The sequence below is a fragment of the Rhizophagus irregularis genome, chromosome 8 (assembly GCF_026210795.1).
Source record: "Rhizophagus irregularis chromosome 8, complete sequence".
Lineage (NCBI taxonomy): Eukaryota > Fungi > Glomeromycota > Glomeromycetes > Glomerales > Glomeraceae > Rhizophagus > Rhizophagus irregularis.
Window position 1 is genome coordinate 4723246 of NC_089436.1, and position 18980 is coordinate 4742225.

Genomic DNA, 18980 nt, shown 5'->3' on the forward strand with positions numbered 1-18980 from the left:
GGTCTAATATTAAAAGGAAAATTATAAAAAATTAAAGCAATATTTATATCATTAAAAAGTGGATTATCTCTATGTAATTCCTAAGTTCCTGAATGTAAAAAATTACTAGAAGTCCATCTAATGTAAGCTTTGTCACTGAGCCTAGGATTCATTTTATTGTATGGGAAGCCGACATCTACTGCGGCAGATGTTATTAGAGTGATCGTGATTGCGTTGTCTTTGTTTGTTTTGATTCTTCTTGCCGTTACTTTTATCTTTAGTCAATTATTTTGATTTTAGTGGTTATCAAAAAGCTGTAAATCAAGTGAACCTTACCTATATGATGTACGGGATTATAATACAAGCGTAAAGCGTTATTAAATTTATTAAAATTTTTTTGTTACGGTTGAAATTTCAATCAAGTACAAATTAGCAACATTCATATTAGATTGTTAAGAATAAACAAAGTGTATTTATTTATAATAATAAGCAAAATCAAAGTGAAAATAGAAAAAAATTTAGAAATAAAAAATTTTTACAGTAGAGATAATCAAAATATTCAAAATGGTAAATATTTTAAGGATTAATATTTATCTTAGTATGTTCATCTATCATATTTAATAACTCTTGGGAGATGATACCGGCAACGCTCATACCATTAGCTTCTTTATATTTAAATTCTTTTTGACCAAAATTAACTTTTAAACTACAAACACCATTAGAACCAATTGTAGGATACCAATTATGAGATAGACTGGTATATGCAATTCCTAAATAATTGCCATTCATCGTAAAGAAGACTTGCCCAGTTTTTGGGCAATAGCCGCAACCTACTACATTATTTATCTCACCCCATTTTTCAGCATATTTTGACCCACTATACTTTTCATTACGGAATATCCTACCCTCATCTGAATGAAATCCAACTGAATGTGTATTGCATCCAGGTAATCTTAAAGGTAAAAGAAAAAGCAAAGGATTAAAACTTGTATAGTCTAAGTATGAATATTTTCGTATTGTAATACATACCTGTTAAGTGGATATTTTTTTGTGGCAAGGCCCATGGCAATTATTGTTTTATCATTATTTGGATTGGATAAAATTGTTATTTCATAGTAATAAAACCAATATTTTATTTGTGATGAAGGAGATGAAAGAAACCAATATTCTTCCGATGGTGAAAGTTGAGAGGAGATGACAGTATCTAGTTTATTATGTTTTAGATGGTAGAGGAAAGTAAATTAGATTTGCATAAAAAGATGCAATCATGATGGTGATATTAGTAGGCCTTACTCATATTCAAAGCAATAGTATCCCGTGATACATCGTTTACATTGAGTAAAGGATAATTTGTTTGCATCATTACATCAGATTTAGCGTTAAAATAAATTTCATGGTCTTTTTTTGAGATATTGTTGTCGTGTTCGACGCCTATATTCTCAATATAAATGTTTTTAATCTCATCGACTTCGTCATTATCAACGTTTCCGATCTCATTATCGGCACTTACAATGTTCTCATTAATGCTTACAATATTTAATAGTAAAATTCTTGATTCAGTTGTAAATTTCCATGCATTAACATTTAATTTTTTCAAATGTTCATATGACTCTGATTTTTTTTCTTTTTCTAAAAGTATTAAAAATGTTTCAAAAACTTCTTTTATAAACTCTTTAAAGTCTTGTATAAGAATCAGCTTATTTTCGGATCCATACACTAAAATAATTAAGTTAGTTTGTAAAAAAAAAATAATAATAAATGCATTTTTTATTCACTTACTTTGTGAAATAAATTTATTATCAACTCGTTTATAACATAAGTATGTATTAATATTTAAAATTACTAGAAAAATCAATGTAGGTATGGCTAACGAGTATATATATAATATGTTAAATATATTAATTTAATTTTAATACCAATACTGTAATTTAATGGAATATATATATTTACCAATAAAAAACCTCTCTCTATATGTAATATCATTTTTAATGATATCAATGAAATCGCTGATTGGTATATCTAGAATGTATTAATTAATATGATTAGAATTATATTAAAGTCATTGAAAAAAGTTGTTTTAAAATTATTAATTACCATCAGCAGCAGAATAATTTTTGCAAAAACTCCATAGTAACCTACTAAGTATAATGGCTATCTCAATTAGACTTGCAATATTGAATAAGATACATAGACTTTTTGAACGTTTTCGTATCGCTACGAAAACAATTGAAATTGGTATAATAGTAATAATTCCAAATATATTATAAAAAATTTCAAGATTACTTTCGAATGAAGTTTTCTCATAATATTTATTAAGTCCGATTGGTAAAATCTCATGTATTTCTGATATTAATATCCAAATTCCAAGAAACGAAGTCGTAATTAGAAGTAAAATTTCCTCAAGTTGAAATAAAATATGGATGTCTAATAGAAATAAATTAATGTGGCAATAGGATTAAAAAGGATTTAATTTATAAAAATAACATACTTTTTTTGTTATTATCCAATTTAGACTTCCCAATCCATTTCCAAGACCTAACAAAATTGCCGATGATTTACCGGTTGTATTAACAATATAGCACCATTTATTTTTTATAACCATTCAATAAAAAAAAGTAAACAAATAATATACCCAGTCCTTAATAATAAAATACAAAGCACAATAAAAATAAATTGGTAAATTCCCAAAGTTACCACCACAGGAATATATTTAAGTACATAAATCTTATTCAAATAATCTTCTGTATTTAAGAATTGTTGTGTTTCAAGCTTACTATCAAATACTTCGTCAATTAAATTTTTCAAAACGGGGAGGCTGAGAGCTTATCATGCAGCAAAAAGATATGAAATTAGTAATTCAATTTTGTTTTTATTCAAAATTAATATTTAATATTAAATATATTTACCATAAAAATAATCAAATTTAAAAATATTACAAAGCATTAATATAAATGGAGCAAAGTTTATTATTAAGAATGCCATAAAATGTATCCCGGTTTTATAAAAGACCGCAAATAAGCCACTTAAAAAAACGAATGGAAGTGTGGACCATAATGAAAATTTAGCGTTTACAAGAAAGAAAGAGTAAATAAAAAGAAAAATAATTTCGGAGATAATTATAAAAATAAATAAAAAATTTAATAATTTTCCAATTTTCAACATTTTAAAAATGTGCATCTCAAAAATTGTATTAGCCGTTTTATATACAGTATATACGGTATAGACAACTCGATGATATCACGTATCACAAAATCACAAAACCAATAAATGTTTATTTACTACATGCCGGTAGAGGTTGGAATCGATTAAGTCGGTTAACCGATTAAGGTACCTCAAAAATCGGTTAATCGAATAATTTAACCGAATAATTTAATCGATTAATTAATCATTTATTTTGATAAACGTTTAACGAATTTAGTTAAGTTACAAAAAAATTTAAATTAATTTTATAAAAATTTATTAAACGTGGCTATTTAGCATGGATGATAACGAACTGAATTATGATTTTTCTGGATATATTGACTATATGAATGTTGAAAGTATTGAAGAATCTTTATCTGAGTCGTCAAAGCTTACTGTATATTTTCCACTACAATTTCTAAAAGGTCATCATTTTTTGAATCAACAACTAGTAGTCAGCAGCAGCAAACTAAGTCCGAGAAGAGCTTTGTATATATTAAGCTAATAAATTTTTATTTCTTAAATTTAGAAAATAAATTTATATGTTTTTATTAAATATTTTACAAAATTTCTATATTTTGTGATAGTACGCGAAAAATTCGGTCGGTTCCAACCTTCGGTTTGGATACGAATAGTTAAAAAAAAAAAATAGACGGACAATCCGTATCCATTTTACTCGCGGATAGGACGAATAATACATATTATGCTGTAAACTCTCATATTTGGTATTTAAGTTTTATAAGTCTAATATTTTTGTATTTTAATATTTATAGATTATAAAATTTGTTTTTTATTAAGAAAAATTTAAATTTTTAAAAATAGATATTTCTCAATATATTTCATTGATCTCATACGCTTACTATTTAAAAAAAATAATAATATTTTTATTTCCTAAAAAATTCTAATACCCAAACAAGGTGTGAAGTAACAAATCTGAGAGGTTTGAACGCATAATTAATGGTGTTGTTTAAAAAAAAAAAATCGAGATTTCGGATTATCCATGAAATGATAAAGTATCTACAATTGTACAATCGACCGGATATACTCTAATTACCTACTATATAAAATGAATAATATCTGAAAATAAAATATACTTCGTTTATCCGTATGAAGGATACACGAAGACTAATAAAATTAATATTCGATGCAGGAGCATCGCACAATTTAATTATTTTATATTAGGCAATCTAAACGTGACAGTTATATAACCCATCAGTCAGTTCTTTTTTTATTTTAATTCAAAAATGATTGCAGAAAACAAACAATCAACTGAACCTTTTTCTTTTATTATTTTAAAGAAAATATGCTCTTTTTTATTTATAATCATACTTATTTTCTATACTTATGGTCAGTTTTCACAATTTTCTGAATCGATTTCTAAACCAAATCTTATTATCAGTAAACAACGTATGGATAAAGACACAAATATCACCACTATGTCCATATTTCTTTGTGGTTCAACTTTAAATTGCAACTACAAAGAAATTAACGACGAAAAAAAATGTGATCATGAATTTAGTCTTAAAGATGACGACAATACTACATGTTCTTCATATTCTCTTGATTTTCAAAATGAGATAATAATAGAAGTAACTCCTATAAATATTACTGCAGGTTATTTATATTTATATGGAATTCAAATGAATAATAAAACTTATATGACCGAATTTTTTTTATTTGATAAATCTGCTGTTTTATTACATTACGTAAATGGACAAACTAATTTCGTATATTTTTCACCTACAATTATAAAGCAAATAACTAACAATAAGTATGTATATGGCCTTGCGGGTGGAGAGAAGGATGAATATGTCGACTTTAATGCACATATGGATCATGCAACAACTTCAACGACTCCAGATAAAACAACGCTTATATTAAGACCAACATCAAAGAGCATTTACTATCAAGAAGAATCTTATTATGATTGTAATTATCAACTCATTTTAATTTTTGAGAAAATGAATTTATTTAACTATTAATAAAATATTTATTGCTTTTTAAGTTAATTCGATTACATCGAATATTGGTGGATTCTTTGGTTTTTTATCTGGAATCTTTGTATTTTTATTTGGAGCATCTAAATTAGCACCATGGTGAGTTAAATAATTATATATAATTCGTAAATATAACAATATTCGTAATCCTTTATTTCTCTCTATAGGGGATTTTTACAAACACATGTGTTTAATTGCCTATGTACAAGATATCGAAGAAGACTTATAAGGAAACTTAAAAGTAAATACGAACCAATTCCATTCGTTAGTGGAAGAACTAAAAATTTTACTTTGGAAGAACGTGTTCAAAGTATCGAAAATTTGCTTGAAGAATATTATCTTAATACGGATTTTTTGAATTTATTATTAGAAGACAATAAAGACAATAAAGTCGATGATAAAGTCTAGATTTTACTGCGGAAAATTTTGTAATTATAGTATTGTACTTGACATTAATATTTTTTTATAACAGATATAATTATATTTTTATTAATATCTTATTTATTTGAATTTGTTTATAAATAAAATATCGGTATTAATACTACGACTGTACAATTTATTTTTGAATTATGAGTTAAATAAAGTTTTTTTGAATAAAAATTTTTTATTACATCGAAATTATGGTTATACAAAATGTACGAAATTGTAAAATTGTACTAATTTACGAAAGATATGAAAAATTGTACGAATTTGTATCGTACAATGTACAAGTATTATTGTGTACTGTTGGACAATCTTATCTACAGATTACTAATTAAAGCAATATTGTATTTTTGAATAAACACTATTATTTGAAATTACTTTCATTATAATTTACTTAAATAGTAATAATGCTTTCACTTATGAGTTACTTAAAATAGTGTTATTATATGTTTTACGATATGAGATTGCGTAACCTTAATCCTTTGTTACACACCGGACTATGTTTCAAAAACAAATTCTAATCTATTTTATAAATATTACTTTATTTGTCTAATAGATTAAAAAAAAAGAAAATAAAGATTTAACATATTTGTTACTCATGGAATATGATATTAAAAAAAAAGTACCCAACTTTTTTGCGGTAGGACCAATTATTGTGGAATTGGATAATGTTAGTACGTGATTAGAAGAATAAAATTTGAGTTATCCCTTAGCCTATGAAAAATTGTGTCTGGAATTTGTCCACAAAATATCTGTTAAATAGCAGAAAAAATTCAGGACATATGGTTTATCTAGAATTTGCACTGAAATAAATCCCAGATAGCATATTTTATCATTTTTTCGGACCTTTTTGGCAATTTCTAGATGCTTTTTAGAATATTTTTTTTTTTCATAGAGTTTTGTGACAGATATTATTATTGAAAAGTTAGAAATCAAATAATTTCTTTATACAAATCTTTATTAAATAATTATTTTCTAAGAAAGGTAAATTTATTTGACGTATTCTTTCGAAAATTATTGTTATAAATAAAATATATATTGAACATGAATAAATTTAACATTAATTGATTTCTTTATCATTCGTAAAATGAAAACTGACATGGTAGCTTTAACTTTAGGCGGAATAATTTCTTCTAAATTTTGTCAATGAATTACTACTGTGTTGCATGATGGAGTACTCGCAGTTTCCTGAGTGCACGTGATCAGTAATGCTGGCCAGAATTTGCGTAAAGTTGGCTTGCATTACCGTTAGAAAAAGACCATAGTGCGGAGTTGGCCAAAATTATAAAAAATTTTGCCCACACTATGGCTTTGACTCGAGTTAAGTTCTGACTCGAATTTACTTTTCAAATGAAAAAATTCTTGACTCGTTTTACTCGAGCTGACTCCTAAAGATCTAGTGTATCATAGTTTGTATAAAGAAATTAAAAAAAAAAGAAAAAATTAAATAAAATTTTAAAGCTTGCATTCTGCTCCTTTTAATTTTTACTTTTTAAATGTTTTGTCTTCGTTTTTTATATTATTTTTAGCTATCATACTAACACTGTTAGTTGATGTTTAACTTTTCTTTTATTTTATAAAAATGAAGGATGGGTCCTTGATGAGATATACTTTATTAGTCAGATTTTTATTAAATAGATTTTACGTTTCTTTATATTAGCTCTGAAATTTATTGTATAATTTGACCATACTATTCACCTTTCTAAAGTAAAAATAAAATAACTAAAAATAAATAAAATTTTAAAGGATACAATAGAGAAATACTTCAAATAAATTTTTATGAAGATTATTGACATAAAAATAACAAACTGAAAAGGTAGGATGAATATTTAGATAGGTTAATATTTATCTTCATTAATATACCAGCAACACTAATAGCGTTAGCTTCTTTATATTTAAATTCTTTTTGGCTAAAATTAATTACTAAACTACAATCACCATTAGAACCAACTGTAGGGCGCCACCACGTGTATAAGCGATACCAAAATTTTTACCATTCACTGTAAAGCCATTCACTGTAAAGAAAACTTGTCCGATATCTGGGTAATAACCACAGCCTATCACATCATTTTATCACCCACTTTTGCCACTTTTCAGCTTATTTTGAACCTGTATACCTTTCATTGTGCCTTCATCCGAATGAAATCCAACTGAATGTGTTATCACAACCAGGTAATCTTAAAAGTAAAAAAAAAAAAAGAATTAGAAATTGCTTACTTTAAATATGAAAATTATTTATAGACATAGATACCTGTTAATTGAATGATTTTTTGTGGCGAAACCGAAACCAATAGCAATTATTGTCTTATTTTTATTCTTATTTGAGAAGATTGTCATTTCATAATAATAATACTTTACCTGTGGTGTAAATGAAGAGATGGAAGAGGTGTCTATTAGGCCACACAAGTACAATTTTCGGTTCACTTCACCCGGCCGGGTCACTTTTTCATTTCATTTTTATTTTTATGACACAGAAAAACAAAGTGTAGTACAAATTATAAGGACGAAAATACATTAAGCCAACAATAATTCTATCACTAACAACCAAATCGCAAACCTGGTAAACCAAAGTAGACGATGATTTCTGACCTTGAAAAAGAGCGAGAGACGGCAGGGATCCAAGACCACCCCAGAACTCACCCGCAAACAAGGAGAGAATAAAAAATTACACTAAAGGCGCACATAAAAATACTATCTAGTACCTAAGTTATTTCCTATAATATTATAATAAAAAGTATTGAATAAATCTATATTATCGAACCAAATTCGATCTCTATGGGTTTCTCAAGAACCCGAATGTAAAAAATTACTTGATGTCCACCTAATATGGGCTTTGTTGTTAAAAAATCCACCACTGCGACAGTAAGGGGTGGTTGTAATTCGTCGATAAGTATTAGAACGTCGTGTTCTATCTTGAGTAGTAACCTCGTCCGAGGTCTCTGGATCCTTATAAGATCTGTATTTTTTCCTAAAAAATTTCTTTTTGACCTTGGTTATATCAAGATTGTGTTCCCATTTTTACAAAAGTTTACTTCGACGATTCCAAATGGACGCATTGATTTTTTCCATAATGATATTCATAAAATCTATGAATACACGAAAACGTGTTTTCTTTTTCAGAATATAATTGTATAAAATAGATGTGAGGTCACTCAGGATCAAATGATGGTAAATTAAAAGATAAAAAGGATGATGTTTTGGTAAAGAATTGGTCAAATTTTTGTCAAAAAGTCTTGATCCCCTAATAGTAGCTTCAAGACCATAATCTTGAGTATCAACCGCATCTTTGATCAAATTAAATAAGATTACTTCATGGTCTGTGATCAATTGTAAAATAACGGTATTGTGAGAAGCACGCAATCCAACGTGTTCATTGTTATCTTTAGTCGTGTTGCATTCAACGCAAGGGATAATTCCAGGCGGATATGGGCAGTAATTTCGTTGTTGAATATCTATATTGGGTAAATAAAGTTACTTTTTTTCATTTTGGAACCTTGTATTTTTGATAATTTAGTGCTACATGGAGAGTCGAAAGGGTTACTATTACCATTCTTGAGTAAAAGTCAGTCGATGTCTCCATTAATAATTTGTGTTTTGATTGGTAATAATGCTGAATTATTGATCATAGAATTAAAAATCAACGGGTTAATAACATTGTTCGACCATTTTCATACATTTCAGTCGATGACATGAGTATTATCCCATGTGATCAGTCCAAGACTCTTTTGATAAAAAAACTTGTGGTCAACGATGATAAGATCTTTGACATGCGCACCCGCGTTTGTGAGCTCGTCCGCCTTGTTGTTCATAGAGTCGTTACTATGTCATTTAACTTTATGTAAAGAGATAAGTAAATTTTTTTTCGTTAATCAGATATATAATTAAGTCCCAGATTAAAAAATTGTTTTGTTTAAGCTTTCGTCTGGGGCGCCAGGTCACTTTTTCAAATTTCAATAAAAAAAAGTTTACATATAAAAAGTTTTTCACGTAATCAGGACGTAATTTTATTGGCGGGTAAGTTTATCACGTGGCTGGAACTTAATAAATTCTTTAATTATGGGCTATATCGGTCACAGGGCCCTTCATTGATTGGTGATCATTCGGTCCTGTGACCGATATAGCTACTCCCCATCCAATAATATGTATATATTGAATTGATATTGACATCGGCAAGGAATTATGAATTAGCTGGTTAAAAATCCGAGAGCTGACCATATGTTAATATCAAGGAAATATTTATTATTCACATACATTGTTCAGGAGGCTAATTTTTGTGATTAATTATAATGAGAATTGAAGGAAGTTAAATATATAAAAGCGGCTGAAATACTTAAACATTCTATATGAACCTGATCAAAAAATATATAAAAATATATATATTATATATCCGAATTTTATTAAAAAAAAAAATCTATATATATACCCGAATTTATTAAATTTATTATTAAAAAAATATTTATTAGTAAAAAAAATTATATATTAATCGTGTGAAATAAAATTTTATTGAATAATTTAATTTTATTTTGGATAGAAACGAAAAAAATTTTTTTAAAAAAATTTTTTTTATATAAATTTATAAATTTCAATTCTTTTAAGGCCAATTACTGGATTATTATTGTCGGGATTGTCGGGTACTCGGGTTACTCGGCTAGTACCTTAATTAATTTTAACATAATTACATTATATATTATACTTTGTACTACGCCATCATATATATGTGTCACGTGTTATATATCTTTTCTAATAACCCGACTAGCCGAGTAACCCGAGTACTGACAATAAAAATTTTCAAGTGTCCACTATATTTCAAATTTTGCTGTAAAGAAAATATGTTTTTTTTCACTTATCATTATACTTATTTTCTATACTTGGAATTAATTTTCACAATTTTCTAAATCGATTGCCAAACCCAACTCTTATTTTCCGTAAACAACCCGTGGATGAAATATTAAATTCTGTCGATAATATCAATATTACGATAAAAATTTATAGTCCCACTGTAAATTGTATTTATAAAGGTCATAAATTTAGAGTAGCCAATGAAATTCCTATTGAATATTTTAAATTCAATTCTCCTGATTGTTCTCGTTATTCTTTTAATTATCAAAAAGAGATAAAGATAGAAATAACTCCTAATATAACAATTAAATGGGCTCGAAATAATCAAATACTATCCTGCTGAAATTAGTTCTTTATTTCTATTGAACGAACAAACTACGATCGTATATTATTCACCCATAATTATAAAGCGAATATCTAGGAAATACTATGCGTATGGTCTTGCGGGTGGAAAGGAAAAAGAACATGTTAACTTTAACGTACATACGGATATAACAACTTTAGCAACTCCAAATACAACAGCCCTTGTATTAAGGCCAATATATATTATCAAGAAGAAACTTATTATGATCATAAATATTAAATTAATCTTTAATTTTTAGAGAAAATAATTTTAATTTTTTTAAAATAATAATAAATTTTTTATCACTTTTTTTAGTTGGTTCGATTATATCGAGTATTGGCGGTTTCTTATCTGGAACCTTCGTATTTTTATTGGAGCATCTAAATTAACACCATGGTGAGCGAAATAATTATATATAATTCATAAATACACGCATTATTTGTAATACCTTATTCCTTTCTATAGGGGATTTTTACAAACATTTATTTAATTGCATATGTATAAGATATTGGAGAAAACTTGTAAGGAAACTTAAAAGTAAATACGAACCAATTCCATTCGTTAGTGGAAGAACTAAAAATTTTACTTTGGAAGAACGTATTCAAAGTATCGAAAATTTGCTAGAAGAATATACGGATTTTTTGAAGTTATTATTAGAAGATAATAACGTCGAGATTATTACTGCGGCATAAATTTCTTGAATATCACCTATAGGATACAGGAATTATTGCATTGTTTATCGTTTATTGGAATTATTTTCATTCATAATTTATTAATTTATTTAACGAAATTAATTTTGTGTTTATTATGAGGTCATAACCTACGTCGGGATATAGCGAGACACTTACTAATAGAGCAATAAAATTCCTATTACGTTACCTAAAAAAGGAAGTTAATTTTGGTTAAGTTTACACAAACTCAAATGTGACATTTTTATGTAATCATATGATAGTTTACGTAAGTAAACATGTAAGGCGGTTCCTTTCATAATTATATTTAGTCCTTCGTTATACAGCAGATTAATAATAAAATTAATGATTTATTCACATTCATAATTAAGAAGTTCATCTAAATATACTTTTATCTCAAGCTGCAGTTCAAATTTTTTTTTTAAAGAAAAAATGAATGAATTAAATTTAACCTACTACCTTTTGTTTCAACCCCTTAAAAAAACAGTAACACCGACTTTGCTACGGCCTCTCTTGCGGTAGGACGAATTATTGTGGAATTGCATAGTGTTATGTGATGAAAAAAATACAATTTGAGTACTTATATCTGTGACAGACATCATAAATAATATTAAAATGAAATGACATTTTGTAAATAATTAAATAATTGCACATTTTACTTGCGTTTGACAAAATCCTTTGACAAAGACTCAAAATCCAAAATAAGGAAAAGAACACAAGGAAAAATTTTTCAGGAGAAACTAATAATAAATTTCCCATAGAAGAAAGAAGATAGGGTTCCTAACTTCCTGTTGTGACTTATTATTATATAGTTTATTTTACATATCTGTATTAATTTATTTTTTTTAATAATCCAAAGTATTTTTTTATGCAGGAATATCGATCAATTTGGCAGTTATGGATAAATTTGATTGACCAAAAATTAGTTCAAGCTTTAATCGATGTGACCAATCATTGATTGAATCAATCAATGATTGATGTTAATTGGTTCGAGTATTACTCCCATTGTTTTTTTTTGTTTGCTCTTTTCATTCTTTTAAAATACTTTTCTTAATTTTTACGAAGAGAGTAAAAAAAAAAGTAGATAAATATTTTTATTTTCTGAAGTTAATACTGATAAAATTGGCCATTAAAGTATCGATGCTTAACCTAACAACACTCTTATTGAAAATATTATTTTCTGTTTATAATATGATAATAGTAAATTCCAGTACATACAGCTACAATACTGTGCATTCTTTAGCTATATACTAATGTCTAATTTAATCCCACTCCTTTAAATCTCGTTGAGACCTATAATTACAGTATGTCGCACAAACTATTAAAGTAAAAAATCTTATCGGAATCACGTGATTTTATTAATTGACTGACGCAAATCGACACCTGAGGGCACTGAGGGCACGACATTCATCAATTCCTTACTATATTTACTATTAAAATATATTTCCTTGCATTAAAATCAAAGTATCTTTATAGTGGTCACGTGGGCATAAATAATAAGGCCGGAATTGAAATCTAAATATTATGAATGCGACTTGCTGAAAACCTTCAATGTTTAAAGTTTATCATAAATTTTGTTTAATCTGTTAATTCTATTAATTTACCTGCTTTTCTATTGGAGTTTATTCTTAACAGGATGATTTAAAATTGAAGTTAAGGAAAATTTAGTTAAATGATTTAGTTAAATGAGTTAATAGTACAAGAAAAGATGATGTTTCTATATGAATCAAGAATTTTTTAAAGAATTCCTCATATATTTATAGTGTTTATTAGATTTTATATGATCATTTCAACATGGTTAGACTTCATGAATATATTTTGCCCATGGATTGCAAGAAGATATCAACAACATCGATTTCGTAACAATAGTATCATTTTCTTTTGCAATAAATTTTGATTCGAATAAAATAAAAAATACATAACAGATAATCTGATAACGTTAGAAATAAAGAACCTAACCTATAAACTGTATAAATAGGTCGTGGTATACATGGAGGCGTAATTACTCATTTTATTTCACAAATTTGATATTATGGCAGCATAAAATATTATACCAACATCAATTCAAATATTCCATATCAAAATGAATTACGCCGCCGTAATGTTATAATGCCATGATTCTATAATGTCAAATTGTTGAATTGATCTGTAGAATCTGCCAGATCTGCTGGTATATATAACTATATTTATTGCCATCAATTTGACATTAAGACGACAATGCAATCCAATATTCAACATATTATGGCGGTGTAATTCATTTTAGTTTTGACATTGCTAATTCGGCCCCGTGTATAGGTCTGAGAGGATTAGTACACACTTACTATTAAACTGTACGCATCTCTTTCAGGCCGGCATTATGTAATGCTGCTTACCATTAATCGTTAACTTGACTCGACCGAATGCACGTGATCGGTAATATTGGCCAGAACTATCATAATATCGGCCTGCATTATCATTAGAGAAAAAACCAAAAGACCATAGTGCGGAGTTGGTCAAATTTATAAACAGTTTTGCTCGCACTATGGCATTGATTCGAATTGACTCGAGTTCTGATTCAAGTAAAAAAGTTCTTGACTCATTTTACTCGAGTTCTATTTAAAGATCCAGCATGATATATTTATATATTATATGTATATTAAAGTAATTAAATTAATAACATATACCTGACGTGACTAATATATTTATTAATTTATTATATAATACCCGCCAAAAAAAAAAAATTACGCAAACATACCAGTAATAATAGCTTAATAGCCTTTGTAATATTCCATCTGTTTATAAAAAAATATACTAATTAATTATTAATTCAAAAAATTATCTTACCATTCAAATAAACTGAGTAACTGACGATTAGGAGCTGCGGAGCTGCCGTTAACAAGATACTTAAATATATAATGATATAATATTTATTTACTTTATAAAAGTCATCAATCTTATAAGCGGACCTTGATATTATATATTTACATGTTCAATCTCAATTTATTTAAATCTCATCTATTTTAGAGCGTGTTACGTAAAATTTATGCATGATCAGATCACATGACCAATAATCATGAGTCATCTTTTACGGAAAAAAATTTTTTTTTTACTAATATTGATTTGTTTGATCATGACGTGATTTTTGATTTTTCTATATTCAAACTCTGTGTGAAAAAACTCTTGTATGACAATTTTAATACCTCTCCATCCAAAAAAATTTTTAAAAAAATTCCATCCTTCTCTTCCCCTAATTCTTACCATTTCCAGCATAGTAACTCATAGTAACCTATTTTCTTCGTAGTTTTCTTATCCTTTTTGGCGTTTCAAACACTACGCGGAGGATATTTTCAAAAAGTTTCTTTTTTAAAAATTATTTTGTTTTTTATTTAACTTTATTTTGTTTATACATGTATATAAGATAGGGATTGGAATCGATTCAAATCGAAAATCGAAACCCGAGAATCAATTTAAGAATCAATTAATCGTTTCTCAGTAATTTTACAAAAAATCATTTTTAAACATTTTCGTGATGCAACGCTTTCAATGATCCCGGCGGCACAAAATTTTGGATTTTAACTAAAATACTAAAATAATCTTTATTGTAAAATTTGAAAATTTTTGATAAAAAGTAAAATGATTTTATTTTTGCACAGAATAAAAACCCTGAAATTTATTAGCTAAAGTAATTATTATATAAAAAGTCAAAATTTGTTATCATTATAATAAAAAAATTATGTATAAATATGCAGTAGACATTTTTGACCCGCATTGTAGAATTATATTTAGTTCTGGCCAAAAGATGATCCAGGTCCCTGAACTCGAAATTATCAACTAATAAAAAAAAAAATTTTTTTTAATTAATTAAACATTAGCCACAATTAACTCATATTTGATTAAATTCTCAATTGTCTAATTGTCCAATATCCAATTATTATTGGTCAAAAAGCCATCACAATTGTTGTTAATTCTGAGATTTTTTTTCATTGTGGAAACAGCAAGATTATATTTGCTGCACCAAAATACAAATATTGGGATTCGATTCTATTAGATACAATTCGATTTTCGATTAAATCGATTTTAGTCGAATCGATTCCAATCCCTAATATAAGATACTCACTAACACGATATAAGCCCTTACTTTAAGTAAACTCATTCTTAGTATGATGTATATGCGAAGTAAAAGGAGGTAAGAGATCTGTTCCTTACTGATAGCACAAGCGTCATCTCGGGATACCGAATCATTATAATTTAATGGTTAAATTATAACAAGAGTGCCGCAAAATCTTTTCTTACATGGCAAGACCATGGTAAGGATCTCATACGCATACTTTATCGGAGGTTGGAGGAAAGTATGTTAAGTGGGGTGGTTAGTATTTGATTGGTGGTCCCTAATAAGGGTGACGTTAAATTCCTTAATTCCTATTCATTTTCTTGATAGACTATTTATAAATTTCCTTTTACTAATTAATCATTACAGTGACTCGTGTTACTCATACATCAGTACTCTTTAATTTGATAGGTATTTTTCTGGATTCTGAGTCAAATTCAGGTCAATATGATTGATAAGTCAATAATCTTATTATATTTTTTAATTTTATATATTGCTTCTGAGAGCAAACACTTTCAGCATTTTTAGTAAAAGATGTACAGTATACTTAATAAAATTGCTAGAGAAAATTTGCTTTGTTCAAGATTCTAAATAAATATACAAAAAATTTGATGAGTATATTTGGTATAATCACTCGAGTTTTTATATAAATAAATTGAATTGCATAGTCCAAATTATAAATAATTACACTATGTCACTATGTTATGACTAACTCAACATTTTGAGTAATAATTTCGTTTTAAATTTAAAATCAAATAAACTCAGTAAAATGTAAAATTAAACAATTAAATCGAAAATATTTTATACAGTTAAATTATATTTGAGTCGTACCATTTCCTACACACATACGTTATCCCTCAAGTACTTTCTGGATTCAATAACGAAATACAATGTACACGTTCCCATCAAAGTTGATTGTGCTAATAAATACGATATTTTTACGAAAAGAACTCTTTTTTTTGCATTAAAACCTTTTTTTTAAAGAAAAAGTATGAATATTTCTCTTTTTTTTAATAACGATAAAAACAGGGTCTTTTTTCATAATATGATACACAGTATGTAAAAAAATAAAAAGTTTCGCTAATTTTTTGCACGTCTTATAAAATAAATTTATTTCTCTTATTAAACCTACACAATCAATTAAAACATGAACTTTTCCATTTTTTTTTTGAAAAAATATATATCATGTCAATAATGTTTCAAGATATCATATTTTCTATAATTAATAATCAGTTACGACTTTATTAAAAGTTTCCTAGGGATACAGACATTTGAAACTTTATGGTTAATATAGGCAATATAGGCGTATCCATCTAGAGTCTGTAGGCTGCTCAATACTTTATATGTGTCTTTTTAACGAGGTATTTAATAAATAAATTAATAAATATATCATGTACATAATATGTAACGATCTCTTAACAGATGATGATGAAAAAGATTTTATCATTGAGGACGGAAATCGTGATTTTTAATTTAATAATATTAATTTTATTTTTATTTTTATTATTTTTATTTCCATTTTATTTTATATTAATTAAGTATTAAGCTTAGTTCCCTGGGCCCAAAGTAGAAATTCTGGAATTGAAGCTCTTGCTTGATAGATTAATAACCTAATATAAATTATATAAATTAAATAAAAAGATAAGTATACTTCTAACATACAAATAAATATCTTAAAAATTTATAAAATATTTTTATTAAACTGCTTTTTACCAGATTTGTATGCCACAAACAAGTTTTTTTGAAAGTTGTTATAAGGAAAGGTACGTAATTTGAAACCTCATTCGGAATCAATAGACCTTATATCAAGTCCAACAAAAAAGGCAATAGCTTTCTAACTACTGTGCTCAGAGACTATTCGTGTAAACTTTACTGATACTCTTTTGAGTAATTTTTGGCAATACAATCCTTCTCTCCGGAACCTCACATAATAAAATAAATAATAAACTTTTTCTATAACTATAATAAAATAAATGTATTTAAAAAATTACAAAATACTTAGCTTTTGAATGATATTTTCTTATTGAACAAATATACAGGTTTCATAAAAGCGAGTTTTCATAAAAGAGAGAGTTTTCTTATTAAACAAATATACAGGTTTCATAAAAGAGAGTCTTCATAAAAGAGAGAAAAGAAAATTTTTAACGAGAGAAAACTAAGGAAGTTTGAGAATTATATAAGATTTATACGTTTTATGGGTCATATGGACGCGTATTACTCCAACTATACTTAAAATCTCGCAAATCTTCCCGATATCGCAAAAAAATTAGAAAAAACTGAATGTAAAAGGAATTAAAGAGAAAAGAAGAAGTAGTGGCTCTGACAAAAGATTGTATTTTTCATTGGAAAAATTTAAATTGACGATGACTTCATTATAAATTTATAAATCCGATAGTATAATTATAGTGTTTATATATGAGTACTGTAGACCATACGTAAATCACAGTTCACGGAATACAAAGTTACTTTTCTAATATATTTATATATGTTTATAAAAAAAAAAATTCTTATACACTGTTAAAATGTTACTTTAAATGAAAAATAAAACAAAAAAAATTATTACGCTATGGTGAATTATACGCTTGTAAAAACACGATAAAAGCTATAAAACTGAATACAGCATTCAAGTTTTTTAGTATATTTATCAACTTTAATTTTTTTAAGAAGGCAAGGCAATTTCCGCAAATACAAACTGATTAACCAATAAAGTAAATAAAAAATAAAAATTTCGTTCTGTAATTTTTGTTGCTGCGGCTTCCCTATAAAAAAATTGGATACGTTTTTTATAAAGTTTTTATACGATTTTTTTCCTTAGAAATAACGTATCATAATAGGATACGGGAAAATGCACAATTCCGTATCACTAAAAATATGGTTTGGATACGGAATTTGCACGGAATTCATATGGAATTTACATGATTTGATCACTGATTTTATCACGAAATTTATACGATTTGGTCACTGAATTTACTATTTGTATTACAGTTTACTATAATTATATTTACATAAATCTAATTTTACTTTATTAAATTAAATAAAAAATAAAAAATAAACAAAATACAAATACATTATGAAAATTCCTCCTTATTAAAACCACCTATTGCAACCAAAATTATCTATAAGTTCAGGTTCATTTGGAGTCAAACAACCTAAAAAAAAACAAAAAAAGAAACATAAGAACGTCTAACTTAATTGGAAACAAAACCCCCCTTCATATAGTATCTGCAATCGTCCAAGTCACCAAAGGTCAGTATTCCTACAAAAAAAGAAAGAGAACTCCAGAATGTCTGACCTACATAAATGAAAAGAATTATGAAGCATCTGATGAAAAAGAAACCCTACATAAATGAAAAGAATTATGAAGCATCTGATGAAAAAGAAACCAAAACAACAAAATAAATCCAAAACTGACCTACAAAAAAAGAAGACTCTGAAGCAACAAA

The 18980-nt window shown here is 26.9% G+C and overlaps 2 protein-coding genes across 2 annotated transcripts; one reads left to right on the forward strand and one right to left on the reverse strand.

The window, feature by feature from the left end:
• Positions 1–555: 555 nt before the first annotated feature.
• Positions 556–2581, reverse strand: OCT59_028902 (uncharacterized protein; the record flags this gene model as incomplete). The annotated part of the gene is made up of 7 exons (XM_066147645.1): positions 556–931; positions 1009–1183; positions 1273–1695; positions 1759–1845; positions 1930–1998; positions 2074–2403; positions 2539–2581. The coding sequence occupies 7 exons, from the start codon at positions 2579–2581 to the stop codon at positions 556–558; spliced, it is 1503 nt and encodes a 500-aa protein (XP_065994333.1).
• A 1822-nt stretch (positions 2582–4403) lies between these two features.
• OCT59_028903 (uncharacterized protein) lies at positions 4404–5564 on the forward strand (the record flags this gene model as incomplete). The annotated part of the gene is made up of 3 exons (XM_025328040.2): positions 4404–5088; positions 5165–5255; positions 5324–5564. The coding sequence occupies 3 exons, from the start codon at positions 4404–4406 to the stop codon at positions 5562–5564; spliced, it is 1017 nt and encodes a 338-aa protein (XP_025168431.2).
• Between the last annotated feature and the right edge of the window lie 13416 nt (positions 5565–18980).